Below are 27,857 nucleotides of genomic sequence, written 5' to 3'. Positions count from 1 at the left end.
CTTGTCGGGTCCACACCTACTCCACCCCAACTCCACATCTCCAGATTGCAAGACTGAGAAGGGCGTTTCTTCATCTCAGGCTTGTTACGAATACTCTGAAATTGTGCTTCATGGCAACACCAGCAAAACCGTCTGCACCTGCTGTCCTTGGGTGCCTCAAGAGTAAATGAATCTGCCAGGTTGTCACTCTGTAGATTTACGGTATCAAAAAGAGAAGTATGGGATCCAAATGCTTTGTTCTATGAAGAACCTAGCATGGGTCCAAATGAACCCGAGGAGAGGGATTCCCTTTAGAAAGGGTTTTGTCGAAAGAACATAATCCAGGACAAGGGAACTTTGTAGAGGAGAAAGAAAAGTCATGTTTAACTTGGTGTTTGTCCAATAGTTTTAACCTTGCTCCTCTATGTTTTGCTGAAGTCTGCTTTGTAATCATGCCCAAAGGACTTCAGAAGTGTTCCCCTTTTGTTATCTATAGTGTTTTTGTGCTAAACAAAATCCCCTGCCAAGCAATTGGTTCTACGACAAAAAGTCCTTTGGGGAAATAATACCAAGGCATTTTAGGATTAGCCCTTTCTTTCATTCCACAAGGATTTGTTTAGTGACATTTGTGCCAGGCATTGGGCTGGGTGCTGGGGATACATGGGGATCATGATGGAGAACCTGCCCTCAAACCGTTGGTGGCTCTGGGCAACAGAGTAAAGAGGCAGGGACAGTGAGCTGTGACACTGAGCTGTGATAGCGCTGTGAAGGGTGAAGGGAGCCTGTGGGGGAGAGCGCGCAGGGAGGGAGAACATGGGGGAAAGAGTGTCTTCTAGGCTGTGAAATGGAGGCTTAGCAGAAACCAGCCACAGGCACAGGGATGCCGGCACAGGAAACAGAGTTCTAGAAAGAGGGAGTAACACATGACGTGTGTTCTGAAGGGGGTGGGCAGAATAGGTCTTCTCTTGCTTGCCCTAATTCAACATCTTCTGGATTGTGAAGGGCTGAGGACGAGCCTTCCAAAGGCACATATAGTAGTAACTAAATACCTTTTCTGCGATTCAAGTTCACTTCCAATGCCCTGGTTCACCTCTTCCCGGGGAAGGCTGGCTGACAGACCATAACTTCACTGCCACTTGAGGTTCCATTTCCTGTTTCAGAGAGTGGCTGCTTTCTAAGCCTCTAAGTGTTGATATATATATATTTTTAAAAAGCATCTAAAAAACACTGGACCACTCTCCTATAAACTCTTTACGCTGATTCTAAACAACTGAAAGCTCTAAGTGCTTTGTCAGTGATTTTGCAGATGAGATCTCGCTCACTTTACTGGTGTCTCCTGCCTCACCTCGCCCCCCAAATCCAAACCACAAGTTTGACTTTTAATAAGACTAAGTCTTGGAATCAAGCCTAATAAGAACATAATCCAAAACATTGAAGACTTCTGTACTCGTGGGTAAATTAATGACAGAGCTTACTGGTAATAGCAGAAAAACTATTAAACAAACAAACAAAAAGCCTTAAAAGTGCCCAAATGAGTGAACCATTAGATAATAATGGTATGTCCATTTTTGTAATTTATGCTGATTATTAACAAAGATGAACTTACAGTAACTTGGGAAATGCCAATGAAAGACAATGTTAGATGGAAAAATAAAATAGAATTACACACATTACGATTACAACCACATAAGAAATAGAAATCTGAAAAATGCTGGAAAGAAATGTGCTGAAATGAGACTAGTAGGTAAATGAGTGGGCTGTGATTATGAGCTTTTTCCTACTTTCTGTTTCCTACATTGCTTTTATAATTTAAAGCTAATTGAAAGTATTAACTCCTTTAAGTTATTAGCAATTCAAATATTTTCAAATCCAAGCAGTATGTACAAGGGAACGTGACATTAGAGTATTTCTACGCAAATCTTCCCATCGTGGCAGTACCATTCCCCCCACCCCCACCCCAGTGAATGAGCATGAAGGTGTTATTTCAACCTAGTGATGAACTACATATTGTTTGGCAAAATGTTCTGGATAATGAGGGGCACTGCTCTAAGAATTTGATAGACGTTCGAGAATTTCAAGCAAATATAGTTCTAAAACTTGGAGTCAAACAACAGATTTGGAATTAAGGTCTTTAAATCAAGTTGGGCAACTTTGTGATTCTTTGGAGCTCTAGGTATAATGATGATTTCTTTTGAGAACAAGTTAAACAAGGCCAGAGTCTGTGATTCTAATACTGCTCTGATTTCTCTGACTCCAATGGGTGGGTGCAAAGTTTGTAGATGGACTGACGGATCTCCTGAGTGTCCACAGAGACATAGGTATTCAAGAGTGATACATTGTGGACACGTGGGATGGGGGTTATGTTGCTCCTGGAAGGGAGCCAGAGCCAGGAGATTGCCTCTTCTTTCCCGCACCTATGAAGGATTCACTTGGAAAAAGCAAATGGTTTTCCAGCCCTCTCTGAGTAGGGAAGACGTGCATCAGTTACAGTTGCCGCAAGAGTCATTTACATTATATTCCAGTTAATTCCTGCAAGTAGAAATTGCTGATGGTAGCTGCGGAATTTCCTTTTCTAGAGCTATGCAACAATAGGTTAGATATACATCTGGCCTTGAATGCCTTAGGCGTGGTGTACAAAGAAACAGAATGAACAAAAATAGCAATCACAAGCACAAAAATACCATGGTGTGCCGCCCTTCTCTCCTAGATTCTACCAGATACCCATTTAAAAACCACTTCTATCCTCTCCCCACCCATTGGCTGAATTGAAGTCCGAACCACATCAGCTTCGGAAGAAACTTAGAACGTTGGCCAAAATCAGTTACCTGTACTAGCAGTTCCAGCTTCCTGTCATCAAGAAGATGTACTTGACATCGACGGCCCTCCGTCATCTATGAAGAAAGACAAACGATGGTCACTGAGAGTCTGACAGCCTGACACACAGCAAACGAACACGCCCCTTGGGCTGGGCACCACCAGCCACCATCACCTGGGCAAAATGTCCCCCGGGGATGGAGCTATACAATGCTAAGAGCTGGCAGGACCAATTCGTTCATTCGTTCCTTCAAAAATATTTATGGAGCTCCTTTCTGTGCCAGGCGCCATGCTGGGAGCTGGGTGTACAACGACACGTAAGACAAGGTCCCTGCCCGCATGGAGCTTACATTCTTATGGAGGAGATAGGAAATAAATCAGCAAACACATTCATAACTTAAAACCAGGTGGTGATAAGTGTTCCATGCTTTAATCATTCTTCCATTCAATCATTTCATCACCACACACTGGGGACAGATTTCACCATCTGGGCTCCACCACCTCGTCCCCCTTACAGAGCAGCCAGGAGCAGACTAGCACTCCTCTGGCAACTGCTTCTGATTTCTGTGAAGCTTCTTTCTCCACAGGATTTCTGTGTTACTCATTTGTTACCTGGTCCCCATAGTGTTTTCCCTGGTGACAGAGGAACCTGGGAGCTGAATGTTCACAGCTAAATTTGACTCCTCACCCTTGCCCCTTTCACTACGCACACCACTGGCAGTGTAAGGGAGAGCACCCAGACAGGCATCCTCGGGGCTTGGCTGCAGGCCTTTGGACAAGGGTCTGTTCATCTCTGCAGCCCCATCTCATGTACAAAAGTGAGTGGGCTGAGCTCAGGGGAGTGCAGCTGAAATGTTTAATCACTGGCTTTCTGGAAGGAAGAAGCCTTCATTTGTAGCATTTGCTGGAGCCCTGGCAACACTCTCAAAGGAAATCTTTTAAAGAATGAGGCTTCCCATCAATGTCAGCTGGCCACCACTCCAACCCAAACTTGTCTTGCTGCACTCCAGATAGCTTCCCTGGGTCTGATTTCAAGCTAGTGTCCTGACAACATATCTCCTACACATACGGTAACCTTAAATAACCCCAGGGGCATGGATGAAAGTAGAGTCAAATAATCAGGAAATTTTCCAGGCATGAGTAATGGGTTTTGAGTTTTTATTACCTTTGTTTTTAATATAAGGTACTTACCTCTAAATTTAGAGAATTTCATTTTAATAATGTTTATGTTTTTACCACTGGCACACGGAATTCCCAAAAACGTACCAACAGGCTCTCACAACAGCTAAGAGCTAGTTCTGACACCACTGTCTGGACCAGAAGACCCAGAAGTTTCCGTCTAGCTCTCGTATTTTTCTATGACTCCGTAGCCCCCTCTGAAACCACCTTCTTTTTGCCCACCTAGCAGCCACTTCATGCAGATCAAGGGGAGGGAAGCACGCGGGCAGATCCTGGCCCTATCTCCATGCCCAGCCATCACAGTCCCCTCTCATGAGCGCTTTCTCCAGGAACAATGCAACAGATACCATCTTCTCTTCCTCTTCAACAGAGATTATCCTCTAACGATCAGCATGTCCAAAGCTGGCATGAACTCCTGTGGGAAAATTCTCTTATTCCCTCCTCAGAAGAAGCCAACCTCTCCAACTACCATCAAATCAGATTTCCCTAGTTATGGCATCTTAACCAAAACAGCACACGTGCTTGGATGGGGCCAAAATAAAGTCTCTTGAATCTGAGTTATAAGAATAACTCGGCAGACCCCAGCTCTGAGAAAAAGCACCAAGAGAAGTTTTACAAGCTCACAGGCTCTCCAACAGAGGTTAAAATAGAGTTAAAAACCAAGGAAACCAGTCCAAAGGTATGTCATTTTGCGCATATATAAGCTGAAGCTGGTGGCCATGGATGTAAGACGGGTCTATGAAAAGTCCTTATTCATTCTTTGGACTCCTAACTTTAAGTGTTAACTGCCTTAAAAGGAGAAAGGGCTCAAATCCCATTAGAATCTACCAACTTTGCACAGAGGTGGCATCTTAGCTGACTGACTTCATTTAAAAAATCCGTCAGCTTCAAAAAACAAACAAGTGGGACAACATAATAATAAAATGCTCAGGCACCTGGATGGCTCAGTTGGTTAAGTGTTTGCCTTCAGCTCAGGTCATGATCCCAGGGTCGTGGGATCGAGCCCCACATTTGGGCTCTTTGCTCAGCAAGGAGCCTGCTTCTCCCTTTCCCTCTGCTCTCTCTCTCTCTCTCTGACAAATAATGAATAAAATTAAAAAACAAAACAAAACCAAAAACTCCTGCACAACAAGGGGAATCATCAACAAAATGGAAAGCAAGCTACTAAATGGAAGATAATACTTGCCAGTTATGTATCTGATAAAGTGTTAATATCCAAAAGATATAAAGAACTCAGATGACTCAATAGCAAAACCTCACACAATCCTATTACAAAATGGGCACAGGATCTGAACAGACATTTCTCCAAAGAAGACAGAGAGATGGCCAATAGACACATGAGAAGTTGTTCGACATCACGCATCATCAGGGAAATGCAAATCAAAAATACAATGAGCTATCAAACTCACATGTGTCAGAATGGCTATTACCAAAAAGACAAGAAATAACAAGTGTTGAGGAAAGTGTGAAGAGGGAAACCTCGCACACTGCTGGTGGGAATGCCCATTAGGGCGGCCACGGTGGAAATCAGTACGGAGAGTCCTCAAACAATTAAAAATGGAGCCACCATGTGATCCAGCAATTCCAACTCTGGGTATTTACCCAAAGAAGAGAACATTCATTCAAGAAGATAAATGTACCCCCATTTTCAAGGCAGCATTCTGTACGATAGAAAAGACACAGAAGCAACCTTAAGTGTCCACGGGTGAATAAACAGAGAAAGAATATGTGGTGTGTGGGGCGCCCGGGTGGCTCAGTGGGTTAAGTGTTTGCCTTCCGCTCAGGTCATGATCTCAGGGTCCTGGGATAGAGCCCCGCATCGGGCTCTCTGCTCAGCAGGGAGCCTGCTTCCTCCTCTCTCTCTGCCTGTCTCTCTGCCTACTTGTGATCTCGCTGTCTGTCAAATAAATAAGTAAAATCTTAAAAAAATACATGTGGTGTATATATACAGTGGAGTATTACTCAGCTGTAAGATAGGAGGAAATCTTGCCATTCGTGACAACAAGGATGGACCCTGAGGGCATTATGCTAAGTGACGTTAAGTCAGAGAAAGACAAATGCTCTCATAGGTGGAACCTAAACAAGCAAATAAACAAAACACCAAATTCATAGATACAGAGCCTAGACTGGTAGTTGCCAGAGCTGGAAGGCCAGGGGGCTGAGGAAAACTGGTCAAACAGGTCCAAAGTTTAAAAGGTACAAATTTCTAGCAGTCAGTTCTTAATGAAGGCACCCAAGGTTACCACGGTGGAAATTCAAGGAAGAAAAGTGCTATAACCATCCAGCATTACTTTGAAATTCCTTTAAAGACATTTATTACAGGTTTCAGAAAAGTCTCTGAAGGGTGGGGAAAGAGGAGAATTTTTTTTTTTTAAATGCTGCTGGTCCTCCGCGTCTTTAGAACACGAAGTTTTGAGCTTCTTTTATTGTAAAAGGTTAAGGATATAAACACGTTCTTGACTTCCTTAACCACATTCTAATAAATTTGACAAAAACAAAGGGAAATTGGTACCGCCAAGATATTACTGGATCAAATAATGTTTTAATTGCAATGATAAAGAGGTAGTACATCATTTTCCCAAAATATTTCAAAGCACACAACACGTGACATGACTTTAAGTTCATACCCCATACCTCAGAGTTTACTGTGAGGCTCTCATTTTCATCTGAAAAATAAAATCCTCATTCCATTAAATAATCTCACCTTATCTGCTCAGCAGTTGAAGGAATTAGCTATACATCAAGATGTTAACATCTACTCAAAGTTTTCCAAGTTTACTCTTCTCTTCCAAAATGCCTCGATTTTCAGTCCTGGGGAATTTATTTCTAAGCACGTTCCCTATTTGAACAGGGAATTTCTAAGCTGCTTCCCTTTGGGAAGGCAAAATGTCCCTGAAAAAAAAAAAGGGGGGGGGGCAGCCCAGAGCAGGGCGTCCAAACAGAGACTCAACTTTGAATCATCATGTTTTTGAACGTTCGACTTTTGTTGGACGGCACTGCTGTGGTTTTTTTTTTTTTTTTTTTTCCCTCCAAGCGGGGGCGGGGGGAAGGGCAGTCTGTCGTTCCATACTGAAAGAGGACTAGAGTATCCTGTTCTCATCAGTTCAGAAAAGGTTTACCATTCTGGGTGTGGACTGAGAAAGAGTGGACATCTGTAGCTTTGTCTGGCTTTTCAGGCATTTTGAAATTTTCTTTTGAATGCTAACAATTGTAAAATAATACGGCTTTGCTTGTTTTCATTTTCAGCTGCTGAGGCACAATTGCAGCGTTGGCACCCCCCCCCCGCGCCACCCCCAGAGGAAAGCCTTTAGGAGAACAAGGCTTCTGGTAGATGTCAGCTGGTGACCACTCCAACATAAATCATTTTGTTACAATACAATTCCATACCAAGCAGAGGCCTGCTAAAGGTTCTGTGATTTTCAAGGAATATATGGCAAAGTGTTATTCTAGAAGTGAGGTTTCCACCCCATTGACCCAATTTTGCTGTTAAGAGGCACACTGAATCAGGAAGACCATTGATAAACAGAGAAATGCATTTCTGCTACTAGCTTAAGGGAGCATACCAGAATATGAATTGCTACGTGGCCTATTGAGGCAGCCAATAAAATTATCGTGCACTTGGACTGGAATTGGGGGCAAAAATAAAATAGTTGATGTGCTAAGGAAGTAGGCGTAGTTCCCTCCCATCCCATCTCAGTACTACTAAAAGCTCTGGGTTTTTTTTTTTCCAGTTAAAAAAATGTAAAAAAGAAACTTTATCTAGAAAAATGAATGACAGTGTTTGAGGTCACCTATAGGAAATGGATCCTGAGAAGCTTTGTTCCCAATAAACTTGTTTTAGATTGCCTATGTTTTTAATGTATCAAATCAGATTAATTAGTTTACAACTAAGAATTACAACTGTCATACAGGGTCAAAATACTGGAGACGAAAGGTCTGACACATTCTCTCTCTGCAGGTGGAATTAATGGGAAGCCAACTGCGATCAGAAGTTGCTCAGGGAGGACAGAACCTGAAAAGGGGGGACATTTATAAATATCTATGTCTGAGGGCATCCTTCTCCACTATCCTGAAATCTTCCTGTTGGTGGAAGGAACCACTGTCGAATGTGGCAGGGGAGTCCCCCCTCCAAGTCATTAGTAAAAAACAAATAATAACTAACTAGCAATGACAAATACCAACCCCCCAACCATGGGGATTTTCAGATGCTTTATATGGAGAAGGGCAGGCTACCAAGTTCAGCACGTGCAAACCTGTTTTATTAGGTACATTTTCTCTTCAAATTCAAAACGAAGCAAATCCCATTTTTAATTATGCTCTGTATTATCATCCTTTACTCTACAGAGCACCTCTCCCGCTGTCTCTCCTCCTCCTGCTCTTCCTCTCTCTCTCTCTCTACCACTCTCTGAGCCACTGCTTGGATACCTCCCTCTCCTGTTACTTGCCCTTTGCCAAGTAAGTTACACACTATGGTACACACACCTAGTTCCACTATGGATGACATTTTCGTTGAAATCTAGTGCAGTTGTACGAATGACTATAGGGGCACTGATTCCAAGCTTAGCAATGCACGTGGCTTTCAAAAATCTTACAAAATATTTCCTAAGGCACATTTATACGGAGACGGTTATCCCTGAGGCATCCCGGGGAATAGGATGAGGGCAGGGTGGACACCGGGAGGGGAGGCAATGTTCACAAACCGCAAACGGAGCTTTGAACCCAGCTTTGAACACACCCACTTGGTGCGTCTCTGTGCACAGTAAGGCACTGTGCTGTGACTCATATCCATTTTGGAGACAGTAACTTTCTGAGACAACAAAGTAAGAAATATTAAAGCCTCACTAGATTGTATAAAGGGAAGGATTAAAATTTCCAAAGCATGCTTTATTTAGAAAAGTTATTAATACTCCCCCCTCCCAAGCCTGAAATCCTATCTTTTAAAATTCTACCATCAAATAGAAAATTCGGATTTCAAAAGCCTCCAAGCCAAGGTCCAGACAACACAGAAACAAGCCTCCCCTCCTGGACTGGTCTATGAAACCGTGGGGCAGCCCAAGGCAGCTGGATGGGCGGATGTGCTACAGGCAGCACCTCACAATCCGCCCTTTGACCTGGGCCCTTCTGCGGCTCAGAAGGAAATTCCAGAAACATGACTACAACTTCCCAGTGCAACTCACTGTTAGAGCGTCTGCTCTCAGGGTCACCTCAACATGTGACTGACATTCCTCTCTCCACTCTGGTTTCCTCTCACACTAACGAAGGCCCAACTACCCAGTGAAGGTACCAGAAAGTCACAGATTCATGACATCTCGATAATCATAAAGCTATCGCATCCAGGAGATGAATGAATGTGATATGCGTACAGTGTTCTCAAGAAATGCAACTCACAGTAAATACACAGAAAGGACTTTGGGCAAATTAAAATTTGCTGAAAATACCCATCCCTTTGCTGCTGCTCACACCTAACTTGTACCATGGAGATGCCAGACAGAATAAACTATTAAAATGTAATATTATAACTTTAACAGGCATGAGGAGGCTCTGCCTCCCCTTTAAAGGTTAAAGGTATTTTGCCCACTTTTATTATAATTTTCCCCATATTCAAGCCTACCATTTTTGTCTTTAAGTGACATCATATTAAAATAACACAACTGGGGAAGGAGACACATGGTGCTACACACCAGAGGTCCAATTCAGAGAGAATGACCTTGTCCCTATTTCGCCCTATGTCCTTTGCAGATTGTGTCATCTCTGTCTCTACCACAAGTCTCCTGGATTTAAAGGAAGGACACACAGGCATGTCCTTGATGCTCTTGGCTGCTGAATACAGTTGTGACTTATCAAAACCAGAGGAAGGTGATTGAGTGGCTCCATTAGAAACAATATCACAAGGCAATCTGACGGATTATAAAAGGTGAAAAAGCCTTGCATTCCCAAAGCTCAACCTTCCCCAAGTTTGCATCTGATGAGGTCACAAGCAGGGCCGGTGCTTTACCAGAGGATCTTTGGAAAACATGTTTTAGGGCCATGGTTGCTCAGATCCCGCTTCTACCTTCCGTACAAGGAACCGGCACTTCCTCCGATAATGCAGGGAGAGAAGTCGTGGTGTCATGGGTGCACTCAGGGCTCGGAGGCTGTGCAGGGCCACTGCTCTGGGGTGGACCCTGCCTCCCAGAAGACTACTGCCACGCATGATCAAGCCACAGGTCCTGGAGGACAATCCGTCTTAGTCTTTCCAGATGGTACTACAGGGCAGAGGGTCAAGAAACACTAACAGTTTCTGGGCCTAACGTCTAGAGGATGAGGAATGGACCCAGACAAGTAAGCGGTGAGGACAGCCAGGGAGCCCCAGTGATGAGCTTCGTGATCCCAGGACAGAGGGACTCGGTGTCAGCGCTAAGCTGCAGAGGAGGAAGGGAGGAAGGGTATTCTTCCCACCTTCCAACAAGACCTTACCATTTAAGGACAAGCTGTTGATGTGGAGGTGGGACAGGTCTGCTGCAGATGTGGAAAGACAAGGTGGAGTCGGTGCCACCCAGGGCCACCGTGGGACAAGCTGTTGATGTGGAGGTGGGACAGGTCTGCTGCAGATGTGGAAAGACAAGGTGGAGTCGGTGCCACCCAGGGCCACCGTGGGACAGGCCATCATTGTCCTCTGTCTGAGGCCAATAATTCTGAGGACACGGTCAGGAGGATTCCAGCGCTGGGAGATCCAAACACATGGGCTCTGCAGGCTGCCTGTGCACCAACCCCGGGAGCAGGGCAGGAAGCTCACTCCCATGACCGATGTGCATGAAGCATCCAGGGTTCTGGAAGGCACGGAGCTTTCTGCGCCTCCTTCCAACTAGCTACATGCCTAGAGAACAGTAACTGGATGGCCCCACTTGGGTTCTGCTAGGGCACCTTCTGCAGACAGGCTCTCCTTTACCTCTGCGTATGACCACCCCTGCCCCCCACACACACCTGTGGCCTTCTGCCACCCACACTCTCTGAATCTGCAGCTGAGTCTCTGAAGACATGGAGAGACTTCAGCCTCTCAGAGGGAGGAGGAGAGCTTGTGAAATACCCAATCAGGCCTTATTCCCTGGTCCATAGCACGGGGACAATCATAATACCGCCCTGTGAGGAGGAACTAGGTTAATGCAGGGAAAAGGTGGGCTCTCTGCTTGGTGCACAGCAAGCTCTCAATCAATATTACCTTTAGAAGTTTCCAGTCCAGGAATTCAAGACTCCTCTGAGCAGGAGTGTCAGAAAGGCAGCAGACAGTATACCTCTCCTCCCGCCCCCCAATTCCAGGATGGCCCCAGGTGAGGCTGAGGCTTTCTGCCCACTCACACAAGACTTTTGGCTATGTGGCAGGGCGGATGGGGGGACCGGTGTGGACAGGCTTCATCTGGGTGGCAGTCACCTGTCCTGAGCAAGTGCCAGGACCTCATGGAGCAGAGCTCTGTGGGGGCCTGGCCATCCATAGAGGAGGGCATCTCACCCTGATAGAGGCCTTGGCCAGCCAGTCCTTCTCCCCAGCCACAGCAGCTCCCAGAGTCATGCTGGGCGAGCCGGCCGTCACCAACAGAGAGCGGATATGAGGAACATGGAGTAGGCTGCAGAAGGGAGGCTGAGGAAAGTCAGCGCATGACACATGGGTCAATGCTGGGCAGCCGGCTATGCCAGACCACAGTCTGCAAGGTCAGTGGAAGAGATCAAAGTTCTTGCACCTGTTTCTCTGGGCAGGTTCAGGGTGTTATTCTTACTCACACACTGTTCACAGCACAGGTGTCCATGCAGACAAGCTTTAAAGGTGGCTGAGTGAGGTATAAACCCCAATAAAACATAACAGGCAAAGAAACAACAAGAATTTAGATATCCAGCTAACATCCCACTGTGCTCCTGGAAGTAAGGACAAATGCAAGAAAATGACATATGTTCTTGGCCGTGTGGAGTTTTAGACTTAGTATCTTAGTGGCAGAGCCATGGGGTGGAAGGAAGATGCTTCTTCCAAAGGAAAAGGTAAATATTTACTCTTTCTTTGGTTTGATGACTGTACTTGGAATTTTTATAGTAGGAGGACGGTGTAGTCATACAAGGACCCCAGACACAGGGGAAACAGTTTTTTAAAAGTCTAGGAAAAGAAATAAAAAGGTTGACTCTATGGACCTTAAGGAATATTGTTTTTACGAGACAGAGACTTTATAGGTAAAAATTTCATAACCTAACAAAAATAAAATTGAATGACAGAGTGAAGAGTGAGATATCCAAAGCATACAGAGTTATTTGCACAGAGAACTCCCAAAGGAGACAAGCTTTTGGTAGAATACATGCAGTGTGTTCACGGTGCACAGTACGTTATACGTATTCTGTACCAATATGATAAATGTTTTCAGTGCGTCACAGACTGACAGGGATGGAGCTGGAAAACCAAAACTATCATGCAAAATAAGGGAAGTTTAAGAACAATCAAAGAACCTTTAAAGACAGGTTCAAGCAAGACAAGAGAGAAAGGAATGTTTTCATTATCTGGGGCCAATCAATTTTTGTTGAAAGAGGAACCACTGAACTACTCAGTTCTGGGTTGGTGTCAATCTTCTGAAGCAAGAAGGGAAATGGTGGGCTAGCTACTACAAAATAAACTAACTGCACCTCCTTCCCCCAAATAAATTCCTCCCAGGGTTCATAAAGTGAATATTAAAAATAGGTAATTACTGGGGTCCCTGGGTGGCTCAGTCAGTTAAGCATCTGCTTTTGGCTCAGGTCATGATCTTGGGGTCATGGGATCAAGTCCCGCATCAGGCTCCCCGCTCAGCAGGGAGTTTGCTTCTCCCTCTCCCTCTGCTCCTTCCCTTGATTGTGATCATGTGCTTGCACGCTCTCTCTCTGTCAAATGAATAAATAAAATCTTTAAAAAATATAGGTAATTATTAGGGCTTTCTTTTTTTTTTTTTTTAAGATTTTATTTATTTATTTGACAGACAGAGATCACAAGTAGGCAGAGAGGCAGGCAGAGAGAGAGAGAGAGGAGGAAGCAGGCTCCCTGCAGAGCAGAGAGCCCGATGTGGGGCTCGATCCCAGGACCCTGGGATCATGACCTGAGCCGAAGGCAGAGGCTTTAACCCACTGAGCCACCCAGGCGCCCCTTCTTAGGGCTTTCTAAGCATGAAAACAATGGGTGAGCCCTAAGGGGAAAATGTAGGCACTGGTCCACCTTAAAAATATTTCCATTTAAAAAAAAAGTAATTTGGGGCGCCTGGGTGGCTCAGTGGGTTAAGCCTCTGCCTTCAGCTCAGGTCATGATCCCAGGGTCCTGGGATAGAGCCCCGCATCAGGCTCTCTGCTCAGTGGGGAGCCTGTTTCCTTTCCTGCCTCTCTGCCTGCCTCTCTGCCTGCTTGTGATCTCTGTCTGTCAAATAAATAAAATCTTAAAAAAAAAAAAAAAAAAAAGAAGGAATTTTACTTTACAAACACCCTGAGCAAAAAGAAAAAAGCAACTGCAAATTTTGGGGGGAGGGTGATAACAACTACGATGAGGAGTTAATGTTATTAAAGATAAAATTATTTCATTAGTATATAATTACAAATTAATTCTCAGGTTACTAATACCCTACAGGAATTAAATTACACTGCAAAAGGCTAAAAGTTCCTCTGGCTTGTAATTTCTCTTCTAAAGAAGAGATGTATCTCTGTCTCCAGTACTCTAGAGAGTAAGTAATCTAGTGACCAACCCATCCTAATGATATAAGGGGGGGGGGGGGGGTTAGAGGGTGATATACAATAATGTCTGCCAGAGTGTGGGTTCATTCGGCAAGGGTTTACAGTATAGCATTATGTGCAGGGCATCTTATTAGATATATAATGATGAACATGATTTTGTTCCTATATTTAATGAGCTTCTGTACACCACAGAGGAGATACCGAAGTTAACAGGCCATTACAGGGTAATCTGTGTGACAACAGGGAGGGTGTGAGATGTTCTGGGCAGAGGGTAGGAGAGACCATAACTCACACCTGGGGGACTGGAAGTGGTCTATGAACAACAGGACATCTGGCAGAGGCAGGCTGATGTAAAAAGGTCTGGGATGGGTGGGAGCTAGGCATGTTCTGGAAACATGGATTATGCAGAAGAGGTGTGAGCAGAGAATGGTGGGTGGACCAGGAGCAGTGAGAAAACCAGCTAGAGAACCCTAATTATGATGATAAGAAGGCCATATATTCAATAGCTTTAGGGTGGTACATCCACTGTTGAAATAGTAAGGAGCCATGGAACATCATCATCTTCTTCTTCTTTTTAAATTTTTATTTATTTGAGAGGAGACAGAGAGAGCATGAGCGGAGGGAGGGGCAGAAGGAGAGGGAGAAGCAAACTTCCTGCTGGGCACAGAAGCTGATGCCACTCCATCCCAGGACCCTGGGAGCATGACCTGAGCCAGAAAGCTAGATGCTTAACCAACTGAACCACCCAGGCATCCCAGAACATCATTTTCAAGTCAATTTCATCCTAAATGATACAGACATAAGGGGAGTTTGGAAAGAGGGTTTTAAGTGCAAGTATTGAAGCTCAGTATCTAAGAAGATACACAGGCACTTGGAAAACTATAAAGAAATACTAAATATAAGCTGTCTTTCTTAGTATCTGCGTGACCCCCTGTGACTTATAACAAATGAAGAACGTGTGCTGACCAAATGTATAGTTCACAGGGAGGTTCAGATGGTAGCTTCAAAATTTAACAGCTGGGATCAGATTATTTATAGTTTGGGGCCCTATTCTTAGTTCACATGCTAGAAGCATAACTTCCTGAATAATGGAATTAAGCAGCCTCCCACACTCCACCATGGTTAAACCATTTCTGGAAATCTGTGTTCGTTCTGGGCACCATATTTTGCACAGGAAATGAAAGAAAGTGGAGCAAGGCAAAGAAGAGTAAGCAGATTGGGTAGAGATCCGGAAACCAGGTCTTCTCAGGACTGAGAGGAAAACCGCATACCAGCCGAAACAGCAAAGGCTCTAGAGGTAGGATAAGTCTATATAATCTACTGTATATATAATACAGTATATAATCTACTATATAATCTACATAGGCAAGATATGTGAGTGAGGAAGAAGGGGAATGATTACTGATTCCAAGGAGTAACAGGTATAAATCCAACGGGGGATGCCTGGATGTGGGGACTGGCCAACTTAATGATTTAATGCTAATCTAATGATTACATTTAATAATTTAATGAAGAGGGAGAACTTTGCTTTGGTGGACAGAAATGGAATCAAAGAGCAGAAGTTCCAGAAGACACATGTGAATTCAACAGCGGGGAGAACTTTCCAACAAGCATCATTGTTCAAAACGTAATGGGTTGCCCCCTCATCACTGCATGTGATCAGGAAGGAGCCAGAAGACCTCTGGCCAGGGACAGTGTAAAAAAGGGTTATTGAACTCCAGTGGGACAGACACACTCTAAGGTATGTTATGGATATATGTGCATGGCCACAGACAAGAATTCCCCCCCCAAAAATTTCATTTTAATAATGTATGTGTTTACTTATAATGCTCCTGTTACAATATTACATTTGATAACCAAATGTTCCCAACATCCATTTCCTGCTTCAGAAGAGTTTTTTTAGAAATCGCACTGTAGAGGGGTAGGCACCAACACATTACTCTACCTTTTTTCCTACTAAATTCCTTCATATAAATATGCAAGCAAATGTCCTCTACTTAAAATATAATGCTGTGGAATCTTTGGTTTTATGCATCTGTTACTGGTTTGGTATTCATGTATTTGAAATCCAAGAACCTCAATGACATTTTCTTGGTAACATGAATATGCCTCTTTAGCTCCAATGTCTACTTCAATCGGTCATTTGAAATGAAAATTTTTTCAATTTTTGCTTATATTGTGATTAGTGGGATGAGATCACACTGTTACAACTATGGGTCTTATGAAGAAATAGGTTTTCCCATTTTTACCGAAAGTATTTGGTTAACGTTAAAATGATATTATATATGCATGAATGAAACAGAATGACTTAAAAAATTAAAAATAAAAAAAAGAAACAATGACTTGACTGCAATAACAGGCACTCACAATATGTATTTTTACATAAATTCATAAATATATATTCAAGTAACATATATTCTTATATATCAATTCAAGGACAACTCCAAAATCTAGGTACTATACAACTTAATTTGCATTCAGTGAGATATGTTTTTAATTTACCTATTCTGTAGGAACATATCCCCACACAGGGTATGGAACACCATGCATTCTTTGTAGCTAGAGGACCACGTGACAAATGAGCAGCATTGCTGTCAATCTTCCATCACTAGTAGCTGGGGTATCCTGCCATATAGTCTATCCCTGGGGATGTGGTAGGGGGCAGAAAAGACTATCCAAGACCATCTGCAAGCTAGTGTGATTCTATTCTTAGGAGACTCTTGAAGCACAGGCAGAGAAGGTCGCCTAATATAATACGTGGCTCACCTACTTCCACGGAACCTACATGGGAAACGAAGCTGCCACTTGTGCCTCTCACGCCTGAGTCCAGGGGCCCCGAGCTCAGAGGCCAAGTCCTCCAGGTTTGGAAGGAAGCATTCCAGCCCGACAGCTGACCCTTTTGAGATTTATGCTTAAATCAGACCAAATTCCCAGCAAAGCGCATCTGAAGACCATGGATGACTCTGCCTGGAAAGCCACAGTCCCACGGGGCGCTCCCAGCCCAGGAGACAGCCCCAAGGCCTCATCCTCCCTGGCCAAATGCCCCTATGAAGGGGTGTAGGGAGAGCTTAGGGAAAGGAAGTGCTTGCATTAAGGGCAGCTTCTTCAGCTACCTTTGACATCTATATGGGGGGGCAGTCCATCTGGGCTGGAGACTGCTGTCCAGAGATTTACAGAACTAGAGTTCTCTAGAAAGGATTCTGCTGGAGAGTCCTGGCAGGGACTCACCACGCTTGCACGAGCTGCACATGGTGGCTCTCTTCCTCTGTTCATCTTGTCGGAGGTTTCTATACTGGGTGGCTGCCCCACCACCCCCGACTGTCCTGGGGACCTGCTCATGGGGTTCCTGATGCTGCTGCCACAGCACCATGCACAGGACAGGTTTCTAAGCTGTTCCATTTCTTCCCGAATACCACTTAAAAATGGGGGTGGGCATGAGGCTGGGTAAGGAAGGGAAATGGAGGAGAGTGCTGGGCAGAGGAAGAAGGGAGAGGATACCAAAACCAAAGAGGGTCCTCCCCACTCCACGCACAGTTCACAAGCCTCTCAGTGGAAAAGCTGTCACAGGAAATAAAGCAGTGCCTTCAAACACAATGACCGTTTGGCAAATGGCAGATCTAAAAATATCCGGGGTGCATATCATCAGTGAGCAGTTACAGAAGTAAAGACGTTCTGTTGTATCTGCGAGTCAAATCAAAAATTCTAATCAGACACAGAACAATTTCTCAGAGCTTTCGGCAGGAGGTAATTATTCTGTTGACGACACACAGAAATAAAGATGAAGCTGAGCCTACTGTTTGGGCTGCCTCTGTGGAAGGAGGAACGAGGGACGGGTTTTTGCCTATATCAGCACTGATTATAGGATGGCAGGGTTCCTAATCTTTCCTTTTTCCTGATTTCACCAGGAGCGCAGGTGTGAAACGGTTTGCACATGGCATTCCAAACTCCGCGGACACCAAACTTAAGCGTACTTCCAGCAGAGCCCTTAGGAGAGAGAACTGTGTACGGGAAGCCAGGATGCTGCATCAGAAATAGAGGGGGCATGGGTAGTGGCTACAGTCTAGATCCTTCCTACCACCTGGCAGCTTTAAACACACCAGAGTCTCAGGAAGTATCACTGATTAAAAGGACGGAGTGACAGTTCCTGATGGTGGTGATGGCTTCACAGTACGGACACGGGTCAAAACCGATCAAATAAGATCCTTCAAATATATGCAGTTTATTGTAGGCCGATGACCCATCAACAAATATGATTCAGGTATGAAGGTTGAGATATTCTTTTCACGTATCCAAAAAGAGACAGACCCTCAGGAGGATATGGAGAGCTCCATCTGCAGTGGAACATCTCAACAGAGTTTTTCACATTTCAAGGAAGTATTTCATTTATTTTTTTAAAGATTTTACTCATTTGAGAGAGAGAACATGCATGTGTGGGCACACAAGTGGGGATGGGGCAGAGGGAGAAGCAGACTCCCCCGCTGAGCAGCGAACCCCATGTAGGGCTCAATCCCAAGACCCTGAGATCATGACCTGGGTGGAAGGCAGATGCTTAACCCACTGAGCCACCCAGGTGCCCCACTTCATTATATCTTATATCCTCTTCTCTTTGAAGTTGGGTGCTTACGGTGTCCCCCCAGATGTTGTCATGTTCAGGGCTGAGGCCTCACATCGTTCCGCATCCCCTCTTGGTGGCTAAGCCCCACTTTGCATCTCCACCCCGAATTCCTCCTTTCCCCGGCTTGTGTGTGATTCTGTCTAAACCCACCCGCTCAACATCTGCATTTGGCTCTGTGTCAGGATCTCAGGCTCAGCATGTGCCAAACAGAGTTGCTGACCTGTCTTCTCCCCTAAACCACCTCCACCCACAGCTTTCCCCTCTCGGGTAGTGGTCACTCCATCACCATGTTCTGTTCTGTGGCTCCCAGCTGGGGGACTTCTCTCTTCATCTCACATCCCACACCCACCACACCAGAAAACCTCAGTGGTTCTCTCTAAAACATCCAGATCCTGAACACTTCATCATCACTTTATCACTGGCCCGATTCTTGCAACGGCCACCCCCCCGCACCCTCCACCCCGCCCAGGGCACTTCCTGGCCTCACGGTCTTGTCCCCACACAGCAGCCAAACCATCCCTGTGCAGCCCAAGGGGGCCACGGTGCTTCCCAGATCCGTACTCTCCAAATATTCCCTCCTCTCCCAGTGGTTGCTTCAGGGCCCACAGGACTCCCACCTCAACACGCCCCCTCAGTCTGCTCTTCCACACTCGGCTCCTTACTCCTCCCTTCCCTTCACTCTTCCCTCTCCCAGGGCCCTTGAGGAGCTCCTTCATCTGCCTGGAATGTCACTCCCATGGCTCGTGTCTTCACATCCTTCAAAGCTCTGCTCAAATATCACCTTCGCATAGTGTCCCTTCTGATCCTGTATTTAAGATGGCAACCTTGCCAGACGTTCTGATCTCTGCTTTACTTTTTCTCAGAGCATTTGCCACCGTCTAATGCACCATGAAATTTACTATGTTTGCTGTCTGCCTCTTCCTCTTGGCCTGCAAGCTTCCTGAGGGCAAGGCTTTTTATCAGTTGTGTTCACAGATACATTCCTGGGACATAAGAGGCCCACCATTAAGTGTGTGTTGAATGACTGACCCAACGATGGATTGGCTGAATGAAGGTACTTCCTGCCCGCCTGCCGCAGTTTGCAAGACTAGCCTCACATAAAAGATGACAGCTGTGTTGTAGCATCCTTACTCTCTGGCCCTCTGACACAGACACATCCAGAGACAGAAATCCTGGCTGAGAAGCAGAGAGAGAAGAGCTGACAGATGGGTAAGGACACCAGGCTTACACAGGGAAAAACTCATTCTAGCTATCTGCAAACAAGCAAGGAAATGGGAAACCACAAGATGTGACAAATAAATACTCAGTTATATTTTTGAGAACCCACCAAATGCCAGACGTAAGATTAGGTGCTGCAGAATCAAAGATTAGTAAGACACGGTCCTTTCTTAGAAAGGCGGAAATCCTACATAAACAGGTCATTCCAATTCAGGAGATCAAACCCAGAGCCAGACGCCATAAGGTCACTTTGGGAGAGTAAGGGAAGGAGAGCTGCTCTGCTTGGAGGAACCTGAGAAGGTATCATCATCGGAGGTCTGAATTCAACAATGCGCAGGGATGTCCCCAGCACAGGAGGGATTGGGGATGCTGCCCAATCCCCAGGCTGAGTGTTTGCAAGAGGCTGACGTCTAGAAAAGGCCAAGTGTGCTTAGGGAAAGGCAAGGGGGTGTGTGGCTATGTACGAGAGACTACACACTGGTGCTGCTGCCCTCAGCAACACCCTCCCCCTAAAGAGAGTCATGTGTTAAGTCTTAACCTGCAAGTGATGGTTTCTTGACGGGGGGCCTCTGGGAGGTGATGAGGTCATGGTGGGAGACCTTGTGATGGGATTCATGCCCTTACGAAAGAGAGCTCAAAGAGCTCCCTCCTCGCTTCTTCTGCCTTGTGAGGACAAGCGTGAAGACAGCCATCTATGAACCAGGACGCAGGTCCTCACCAGACACTCCCCTGTCTCCAGAACTCTGAGAAGTAATCATCTGTCATTTACAAGCCCCCCAGCCTATGCAATTTTACAGTAGCCGAGACAGACTGACACGGTGTGTGAAAGTTGGTCTAAGAAAAGAAGTTTAAGAAAGTTGGTCTAAGAAAAGAAATGAGCTGCCAGGTTGTGGTGGGTCTCTAGTCCGTATGAAGTCCTGCGGGTTATAGGAAATGAGGGCAGGAGGGGGGCAAAGAGGCTGGGGAGGGCATGCGCATGTGCCTGTGCCAGACGGGAAGGTGGGAAGCTGCGATGATCTTGTAATCACCCGGGAAAGAACGGGGAGGTGCTCAACTATGAGTGGGCACTCACCCTCTCCCCGAAGGAGTTTGGGAAGGAAACACAGGAGCAAGGTGTTAGAGAAATTTATTGTAAAGCCTTGAAGAGCTTAACACTAGTCATGCAGCCCGGAGGAAGAGCAAGGCGGGCGAGTGACTCACTGATCACAGGACAACGGTGGTTGAGCCCAGGAGGAGGAGGAACAGAGGTTGTCCAACAGAGGTTGGACCACTGGTCCAAGGAGTCAGAGGTGACACTCGCCACTGCCTTTGCTAACTCGGGACTACTGTCACAGGGTGTTCCTCTGAGGGGTCACGCTGGGAGAAATTGGCCATGTCAAAGCCCGTCTGACAGGCAAGCCGCCCTCCCTGGGTGAGGGGCTGGAGAGAAGGGCAGAAGCCTGTGCTGTGCTCTGTCCTCACGGTCACTCTCCTCCGGCTCACTCGGGAAACTGCAGGAACCCGAGCGTCCTCGCTCCCACCTGTCCCCCATGCAGATAAGCACGTGTCCTCACATACTGACTTCTTTCCATTTCCAGTGTAAAACCGAAAACAAGATCTAAAACAAGAGATTATGGGATTTTTTTCTGATGGGTTTTGTCAGTTCCCTAAAAGTGTGGTCAGTTCTGTTGGCAAGAGGAAAAGAAGAATCTAGCTGTAGAGCAACAACAAAAAGCCACACAAAAAAACAAAACAAACAACAGACCTGTGGTGGTTTTGTTTTTGCTTTTGGATATTATTCTTTGAGTATCTGGATATCTTTCCAAGTTGGAAGTTCTAGATCTCTGTATCTAAACAGTGTAAGTTCTCTATGTACTAAGTAAGATACAACCTTAGAAACAGTGGTGGTCGGGGCGGGGTTGGGGGGGCAAACCACATAGTGCAGGGACAAAGAAACCATATTTTCCACAAGAAAGAAAGAAGGAACCACAAACAAATCCAAGATTATATTTTCTCTAGAAAAACACTCACTCCACCCTGTCCAGGAGAACTATTCTTATAAGCTGTCCCTGAGGGTTCACCTAAAATATATCCTGGTCCTGCACATGGCTATCATGTTCTAGAAATACTTTCCCTGTTTTTATACTTATTTCATGCTCTTTTTTTTTTTTAAGATTTTATTTATTTATTTGACAGAGAGAGAGAGATCACAAGTAGGCAGAGAGGCAGTCAGAGAGAGAGGAGGAAGCAGGTTTCTTGGGACCATGACCTGAGCTGAAGGCAGAGGCTTTAACCCACTGAGCCACCCAGGCGCCCTTATTTCATGCTCTTATTCTTTTGCCTGTTTAATCTGCTTCCAGAAGATGGACCACATATCATTCTGATTTATTTTATCTAACACCAAGAAGGTTATTAAGTGTTTAAATAATTTCTGATGAATATTATGCAAATTGGTATGTTGACTGCTCCTGCTACGGAGAAACTCAGTATTTTCGGAGTTGTCAGGCAGTGGGTGCAATGATAAAAAAAAACTCCCACAAACATTTAGGACACTCAGGTTCTAGGCTTATTTTTGCTACTAACTCTGCAGTAGTTACCTGAGTGAAACATAAGTAAATAGAAGCTGAAAATTCGCCTAATAATGGCAACGAATGGGAAGTAATCAAAGAACAGTACATAGTGACTGGATTTTTGCCTCTGTTGTGAAGAAAAAGATGGCATTACCACTGACTGACATAACCTCTGTAATTCTGGTTTTGATTCTAGGATTATTTTTCTTACCATTTTTGAAAACGGAAGAATTCAAATTCTCCCTCTGCTTTTCAGTGCAAAAGCAAAGTCATCTCTCTTATTCTCTTTCCTTCCCACCCCAAACAACCCTCCCCATATTAATGTTCCAGGACTCAATGGAGTCTCACGGATATGGAAGGATGCCAGCAAGTCTTTACCATCCAAATAGGAGAGGATCGCTAGGGTGATGCCTTTGCCTGCAGAAGTCTTTCTGGGAGGCCAGAGGACACACAGTCTCAGAGCTAACAGCTGTTCCCTTATGCTGCTTTCTCTTTACAAAACGTGTCTCAGGATTGTAGATGAGGAGGTACCGTTTACTTTTTTTTTTTTTTTTCAAGAAAAGACAATTTGTTATATTGTGAAGAATGTAAATTTGGTATTATTTGATATTTAAGTATTATTTGTTTTATTGAGGTAAAATTCTTGTAACATAAAAGTCACCATTTTAAACAAAGTGTACAATTCAGTGGCACTCAGTACTGGCAGAGGTGTACAACCATCACCTTCATTTCTAAAATGTTTTCATCACCCCAAAAGCAAATAGTGTACCCACGAAACACAACCTTCTCCTCTAACATGATAAAATTTTTAAAAAATGAAATAAGAAAAAAAAAAAAAAGAAATTCCACTCCTATGTCTGTATGTGAAGAGCTGAGAAGAGTTGTTCAAACAAACACTTGCCACCAATATTCCTAGGAACACTATTCAACAGTCAAAAGGTGGCATCAACCCAAATGTCCGTCAGCAGCTGAATGGATACACAGAAGGCACAGTACCCACAATGACGAAATATTATTCAACCATAAAAAGGAAAGACATACTGCCAAAAACTACAACATGGCTTCACCTTGAAAACACGATGCTGTGTGCAAGAAGCCAGGCTATAAGGTCACCTACTGTTTGAGTCTACTTATACGAAAGTTTCAGGACAGGCGAATCCACAGACACAGGAAACACACTGGTGGCTGAAAGGACTGGGGGAGGGAGGAGGTACCACTTACTCGAGTCGTACTTCCAGGGCCAGTGGCCTTCTCACACCCCACTGTGTGCTCTCAAGTACCTTGCTGAGACTTCCGGTGACATAACCAAGTTACGCTGCAGGGGGGCGGGGGGGGCGGTGAGGGTGGGGATGCAAAGACAAAAATTACTTATTCTAAGTCTCTCATGTTTTTGTGCTAGGTGTTTCACAGATAGTGTTTCACTGGCTCCTCCGAATGCAATGTTTCTTGTCAATGAAAAAATGGAGGCGCTGAGAGATTCGGTGGTTCAGTCATTTGTCCAAGGCCTCAGAGCTAGCAAGAGGCAAAATCGGGAATAAAAGCCACACTAGAGGATACTATGGTTCACTCTCTTGCCCACCATACTTGCATGCCCCATCTAAGTCCTTGCCAGGTGATGGGGACTCCAGTTTTGGTGCTGTAACTGAGGCCTTGGCGAGGGCCCTGAGCATCTGTGAGGTTCTCTTCAACTGTGAACACGGTCTGCATACCCCTTCTCATTCCTAGAACTCCAGCTATCTGAAATCTTTGACTTGACTGATAATCCCCAAATACCATCTGTGCCTAGTTCACAGCCTGCACGGAACATTCGATGTGACGTCAGCCCCCGTTACCCTGCTGGGTTTGAGGCCTCTGTCCTCCGGCCAAGACCTGCAGGCTACATCTGTGCTACTGGTCACTCTATAGTTACTCTGTTACAAAACACTCGATCATCCCAATAAAAGGGGATTGAGAACGCCGAACACTACTCTCCATTGTGTTCAGCTCCAATCTGGTTCTTGTCCTCACCCTCCCCTCTCTTCTGCTCTCTCTCTGAGACAGAGAAATGAGTATCTGATATCTATTGGGGGCAGCCAGTGGGAGCAGAGGAATGGGTAAGCCAGCACTGCATTCCCAGCTCAGTGTATAGGTACACTGCACAGCTCCAGACGGCTCCACGCTATTCGGTTTCCTAGTTTGGGTTTGTCACATCTACACACTTGTTCACAGGCGTGTGGTGAGAGTGTAATTGTGCATTTTATGGTTATGAATGGGGCACAGCCTGACAACACTCTGATCATCATTTCCATTCGCTGTCATGCATTATCAATCTAATTCCCCATTACACGCCTTTTTTTTTCATGCATTCTTCGTACAGCAAGGACAAAGAAAGGGAAAAGCCCTGCAAAGAAGACTGAATCATGAGAAGAACAGGCTAGTCTTCGTGGAAACTGTAGAGCTATATCGCCTTAAGTTTGGGTGGGGGTGGGGGGTTAGCTTTTTGCTGATTTGAAGAGAAAATTATTGTTAAAAGGTTTAGAGTTTTTGGTCTGTACCAAGACTTCTGACCCTAAGGTTGGCAAGGCCACACCACAATATAGGCTAACACAAGGTACCCACAAGATGACCTCACAGGGTACATTTTAGTTTGGGCCACGGGGTGTTCTAAAGATGCCTTATTATATCCATGTGGGAGCAAGGTATGATGAAGTCACTCAGTGACTGACTTATTCCAGTAGGATCTACCATGTGCCCCTCACGATCAGGGAGTTCAATGCAGTGAATGTTAAGTGAACAGGAAGTATGCTATAACCATGCGCTGGTAAGTAATTGCTAATAAAAGTGAGACCAGAAGACCCAGGTGGACATAGTCAGAGTTTAGGGGAGAGGGTGTGCATGTACAGATACTCTCAACCATGGACAACTAATTTCTTCTGTGCTACATCATGGAATAGCCAGGGCTCCAAGTTTAAAACAAAACAAAACAAAAAACCAGAAACCACCAGAGATAATAGAGATCTAGCTTAACAACCTAGATCTAGATGTTCCACGTGTGAATTAGAGTTACCTATGCCTGTGTTCTGACTGAGGCCACCAGCCTTGATTTTTATTTGGTTATTTTCCTTGATTCTTACTTGGTAGTAATAAGGCCACTAAGCTGAACCAGATTCCTTATATTCTTCATATTCCATCCAATAATCATGGTCTTTATTCTTGTCAGTAATTACCCAACTTCCACTGATACGGTTAAGAACTGAATACACACACTCACGTACACACTCTAGGCCCCAAATAAGGATTAATGCGATTCACTAAATAGGAGCAATGGCTCTGATCATCTTCTGTGAGAGGAAGAGAGGCATCACAACTGATTATTTTTAAGATGATGCTTCTAGGAGTGGAACCAACGGCCATAAATGTAAGGGTGTGTCTAAATTATTCCTTAAAAGAGAAAGACATGCAGATCCCTTGGGACACAGGAAAAGGTGGGAGCTGATGGATTTGGGGAACCAGAGGAAACTGCTGTGGAGAGAATTTTGGATAAGCTGGATTTATGCTGATTCAGAAAACTTCTTGCAGGACACGGTAGTGAAACCAGCAGGCCTGTGTGTGCAGTGGGGACCCTGAAGCCCAGAGCTCCAAGAGTTACTGTACCAGCTTTTCAGATTAGACATCTTGGGAAAAACAACAAAGGGAAATGTTATGGAAGTACCAGAGTCTAATTAGGGCTCGAATGAACACAAGGTGAAAGACTCAGATCCTACCACTCCCCAACAGTAGCCACTTTGTCCAGATGCTTTACAGCCCTGCTTTTGCTCACTGTAGGGCAAGTTCAAGTATCTGTGTATCCCATGCAACTGATGGAATGGTCCCTCTTACTCCTTTTCTCACTTCAACTCCAGTATTGCCTTTTGTTGCTTTCATCACATTTCAGAGAGAAATGGACAGCAAAGAAGCAGAAGCGGGAAGGTGGAGTAAAGAGACCGCCCCGTGTCCTGTGGAGGGAAGGAGGGGATGTGGGCCTGAGGGACCTTGGCTCAAGGAGACTAGAGTTTTGGGGAATTTAGATCAAATGACCAAGGGAAGATCTTTATCCCAAGATCTATGCTCTTATGAGGTCTCAGAAATCATTTCTAATGGAGGTGCTGGGATTTTCACTATGAGTAAACCTAAACAGAGAACTTCTGCCACACATTTTATTGATACGTCAGGCATCTAGAAAATAAAAGATGTGAATGAAAGTCAGCACTGGATCCGGACTTATCCATTCTGATACTGTGGGGAGAGTGGATTAAAATAACTTTAAGAGTTCGTTAACCGTGAGCATGTCAACTTCTTGTTTTGACATATTAAACTAGAAATTCTCTAGAAGCTGCACTGTTCCTTCTTTTTTAAAAGAGAAGTATTTATCAAAGAACAAAGCTTTAGATTTGAAATCACTTGTTCATTCAGTATATCAGGCTAAACGCAACCCTTGTAACAGAGAAGCATATGGCGTGTGAGTAGAACTGTGTCTTACACACACACACACACACACCCCCCCAGAGCAATGATGTGAACACAAGTGGTACACGTATGCAGTAAAGTTAGTAGAGATCTGCGGAGGAGGTCTCGCTCCATCCCACACTTACTGAAGCACACAGGTGCCCAGCAGGTCCTCTCACATAAGATTTTTGGACCTTCATCTCTTCGCTACCTTTCCCATCACAAACCCATCACACCTTTTCCTCAACTCATCAAAGTTGATTCTACAGCCCCTTCCTGCACAAACACTGGCATATGGACTAATCTACAGAGCCTTCTTCCAAGTTCCAGAACCCAAGCAAGGACTCATTGTTCTTGGCTTGTTCTCTGACCTCAGCCTCTGACTTTGCTGTTCCAATAAAACTGAGCACTCTACACATCTGGGATGCTCTTCTCAGGGATTATGAAATCGGTGACTCACCGAACCTCAAGGGGTCTCAGTTTCCTCAACGACAAGATAATGCTAATGGCACTAGCCACCTGCCAGGCTCTCAGGGGACTTGGCAACAGCATCTACAAATCACCAGGAGGCCCTATGCCATAAATAACAAGTCTTATTAATAAAATTAGTTCAAGACAAGTGCCAAAGAGAATACAGCAACAGCAGCAGATCACACTTGGTCAGAACAAAAGAGGGTGGAGGGGCTCTCTGATCTTCATTTCTACTCACAGTGCCCCCCTTTAATACAAGAAGACTTTAATCTATTTTTTTTTCCCCTAGGAGGTTACTTCTACCCACACAACTTTGCACATCAAGTGAAAAACTTCATTCCAAGTTATCAGGAGGCAACATTCTATTCATTGGCAGGATAATATAGTATCGATTTCAAAGCAAGTCCAAATATTGCTTCCAATTACATTAACTGTGGCTATTTAACCTCTCAGCACTAAATGGATTCCAATCTATTTGCTGCATGACCCTCATTCCTGTTGTGCCTTAAATAAATCCAGATTTCATTTGCAGCAGAATGGTTCCCTCAGTCAACAGAAGGGACTCAGCCCCTGATACTCTAGGTTGCAGGAGCTAAGTGACACTTTGAGAATCAAAATCCAGTTTCTGCTGATCTAAGGGTTTGGCTCTCTGGCCTTGTCCAAGTCAGACTCCAGAGAAATGGGGTCAAATGCGATGAATGAACATGGAGCAATGAAAAGACCAGAAACAAAACAGTGAAATGTGTCCTCCCTCCTCCACCCTAGCCCCCACACTTTGGTCCATATTTTCAAGATGGCATACACAGCTAAGTTCCAGTAAGTGTAAGGTAGAGATTTCTGTGTCCAATTCCCCAGGGCTGGGA

At 44.8% G+C, this 27,857-nt stretch overlaps 1 protein-coding gene across 10 annotated transcripts in view; it reads right to left on the bottom strand.

Annotated features, from left to right (window-relative positions):
- Positions 1 to 27,857, bottom strand: part of FRMD4A (FERM domain containing 4A) — a 609,192-nt gene that overhangs the window by 182,678 nt on the left and 398,657 nt on the right. For all 10 annotated transcript variants that reach the window (XM_032880949.1, XM_032880947.1, XM_032880950.1 and 7 more), the window contains one exon: positions 2,805 to 2,870. In XM_032880949.1, the coding sequence (XP_032736840.1) occupies positions 2,805 to 2,870 (66 nt within the window). The remainder of the gene's footprint in view (positions 1 to 2,804; positions 2,871 to 27,857) is intronic.

Source organism: Lontra canadensis, unplaced genomic scaffold (genome assembly GCF_010015895.1).
Source record: "Lontra canadensis isolate GAN:19392208 unplaced genomic scaffold, GSC_riverotter_1.0 scaffold72, whole genome shotgun sequence".
NCBI classification, from domain to species: Eukaryota; Metazoa; Chordata; class Mammalia; order Carnivora; family Mustelidae; genus Lontra; species Lontra canadensis.
This window is presented reverse-complemented; position numbering and strand designations above follow the sequence as displayed.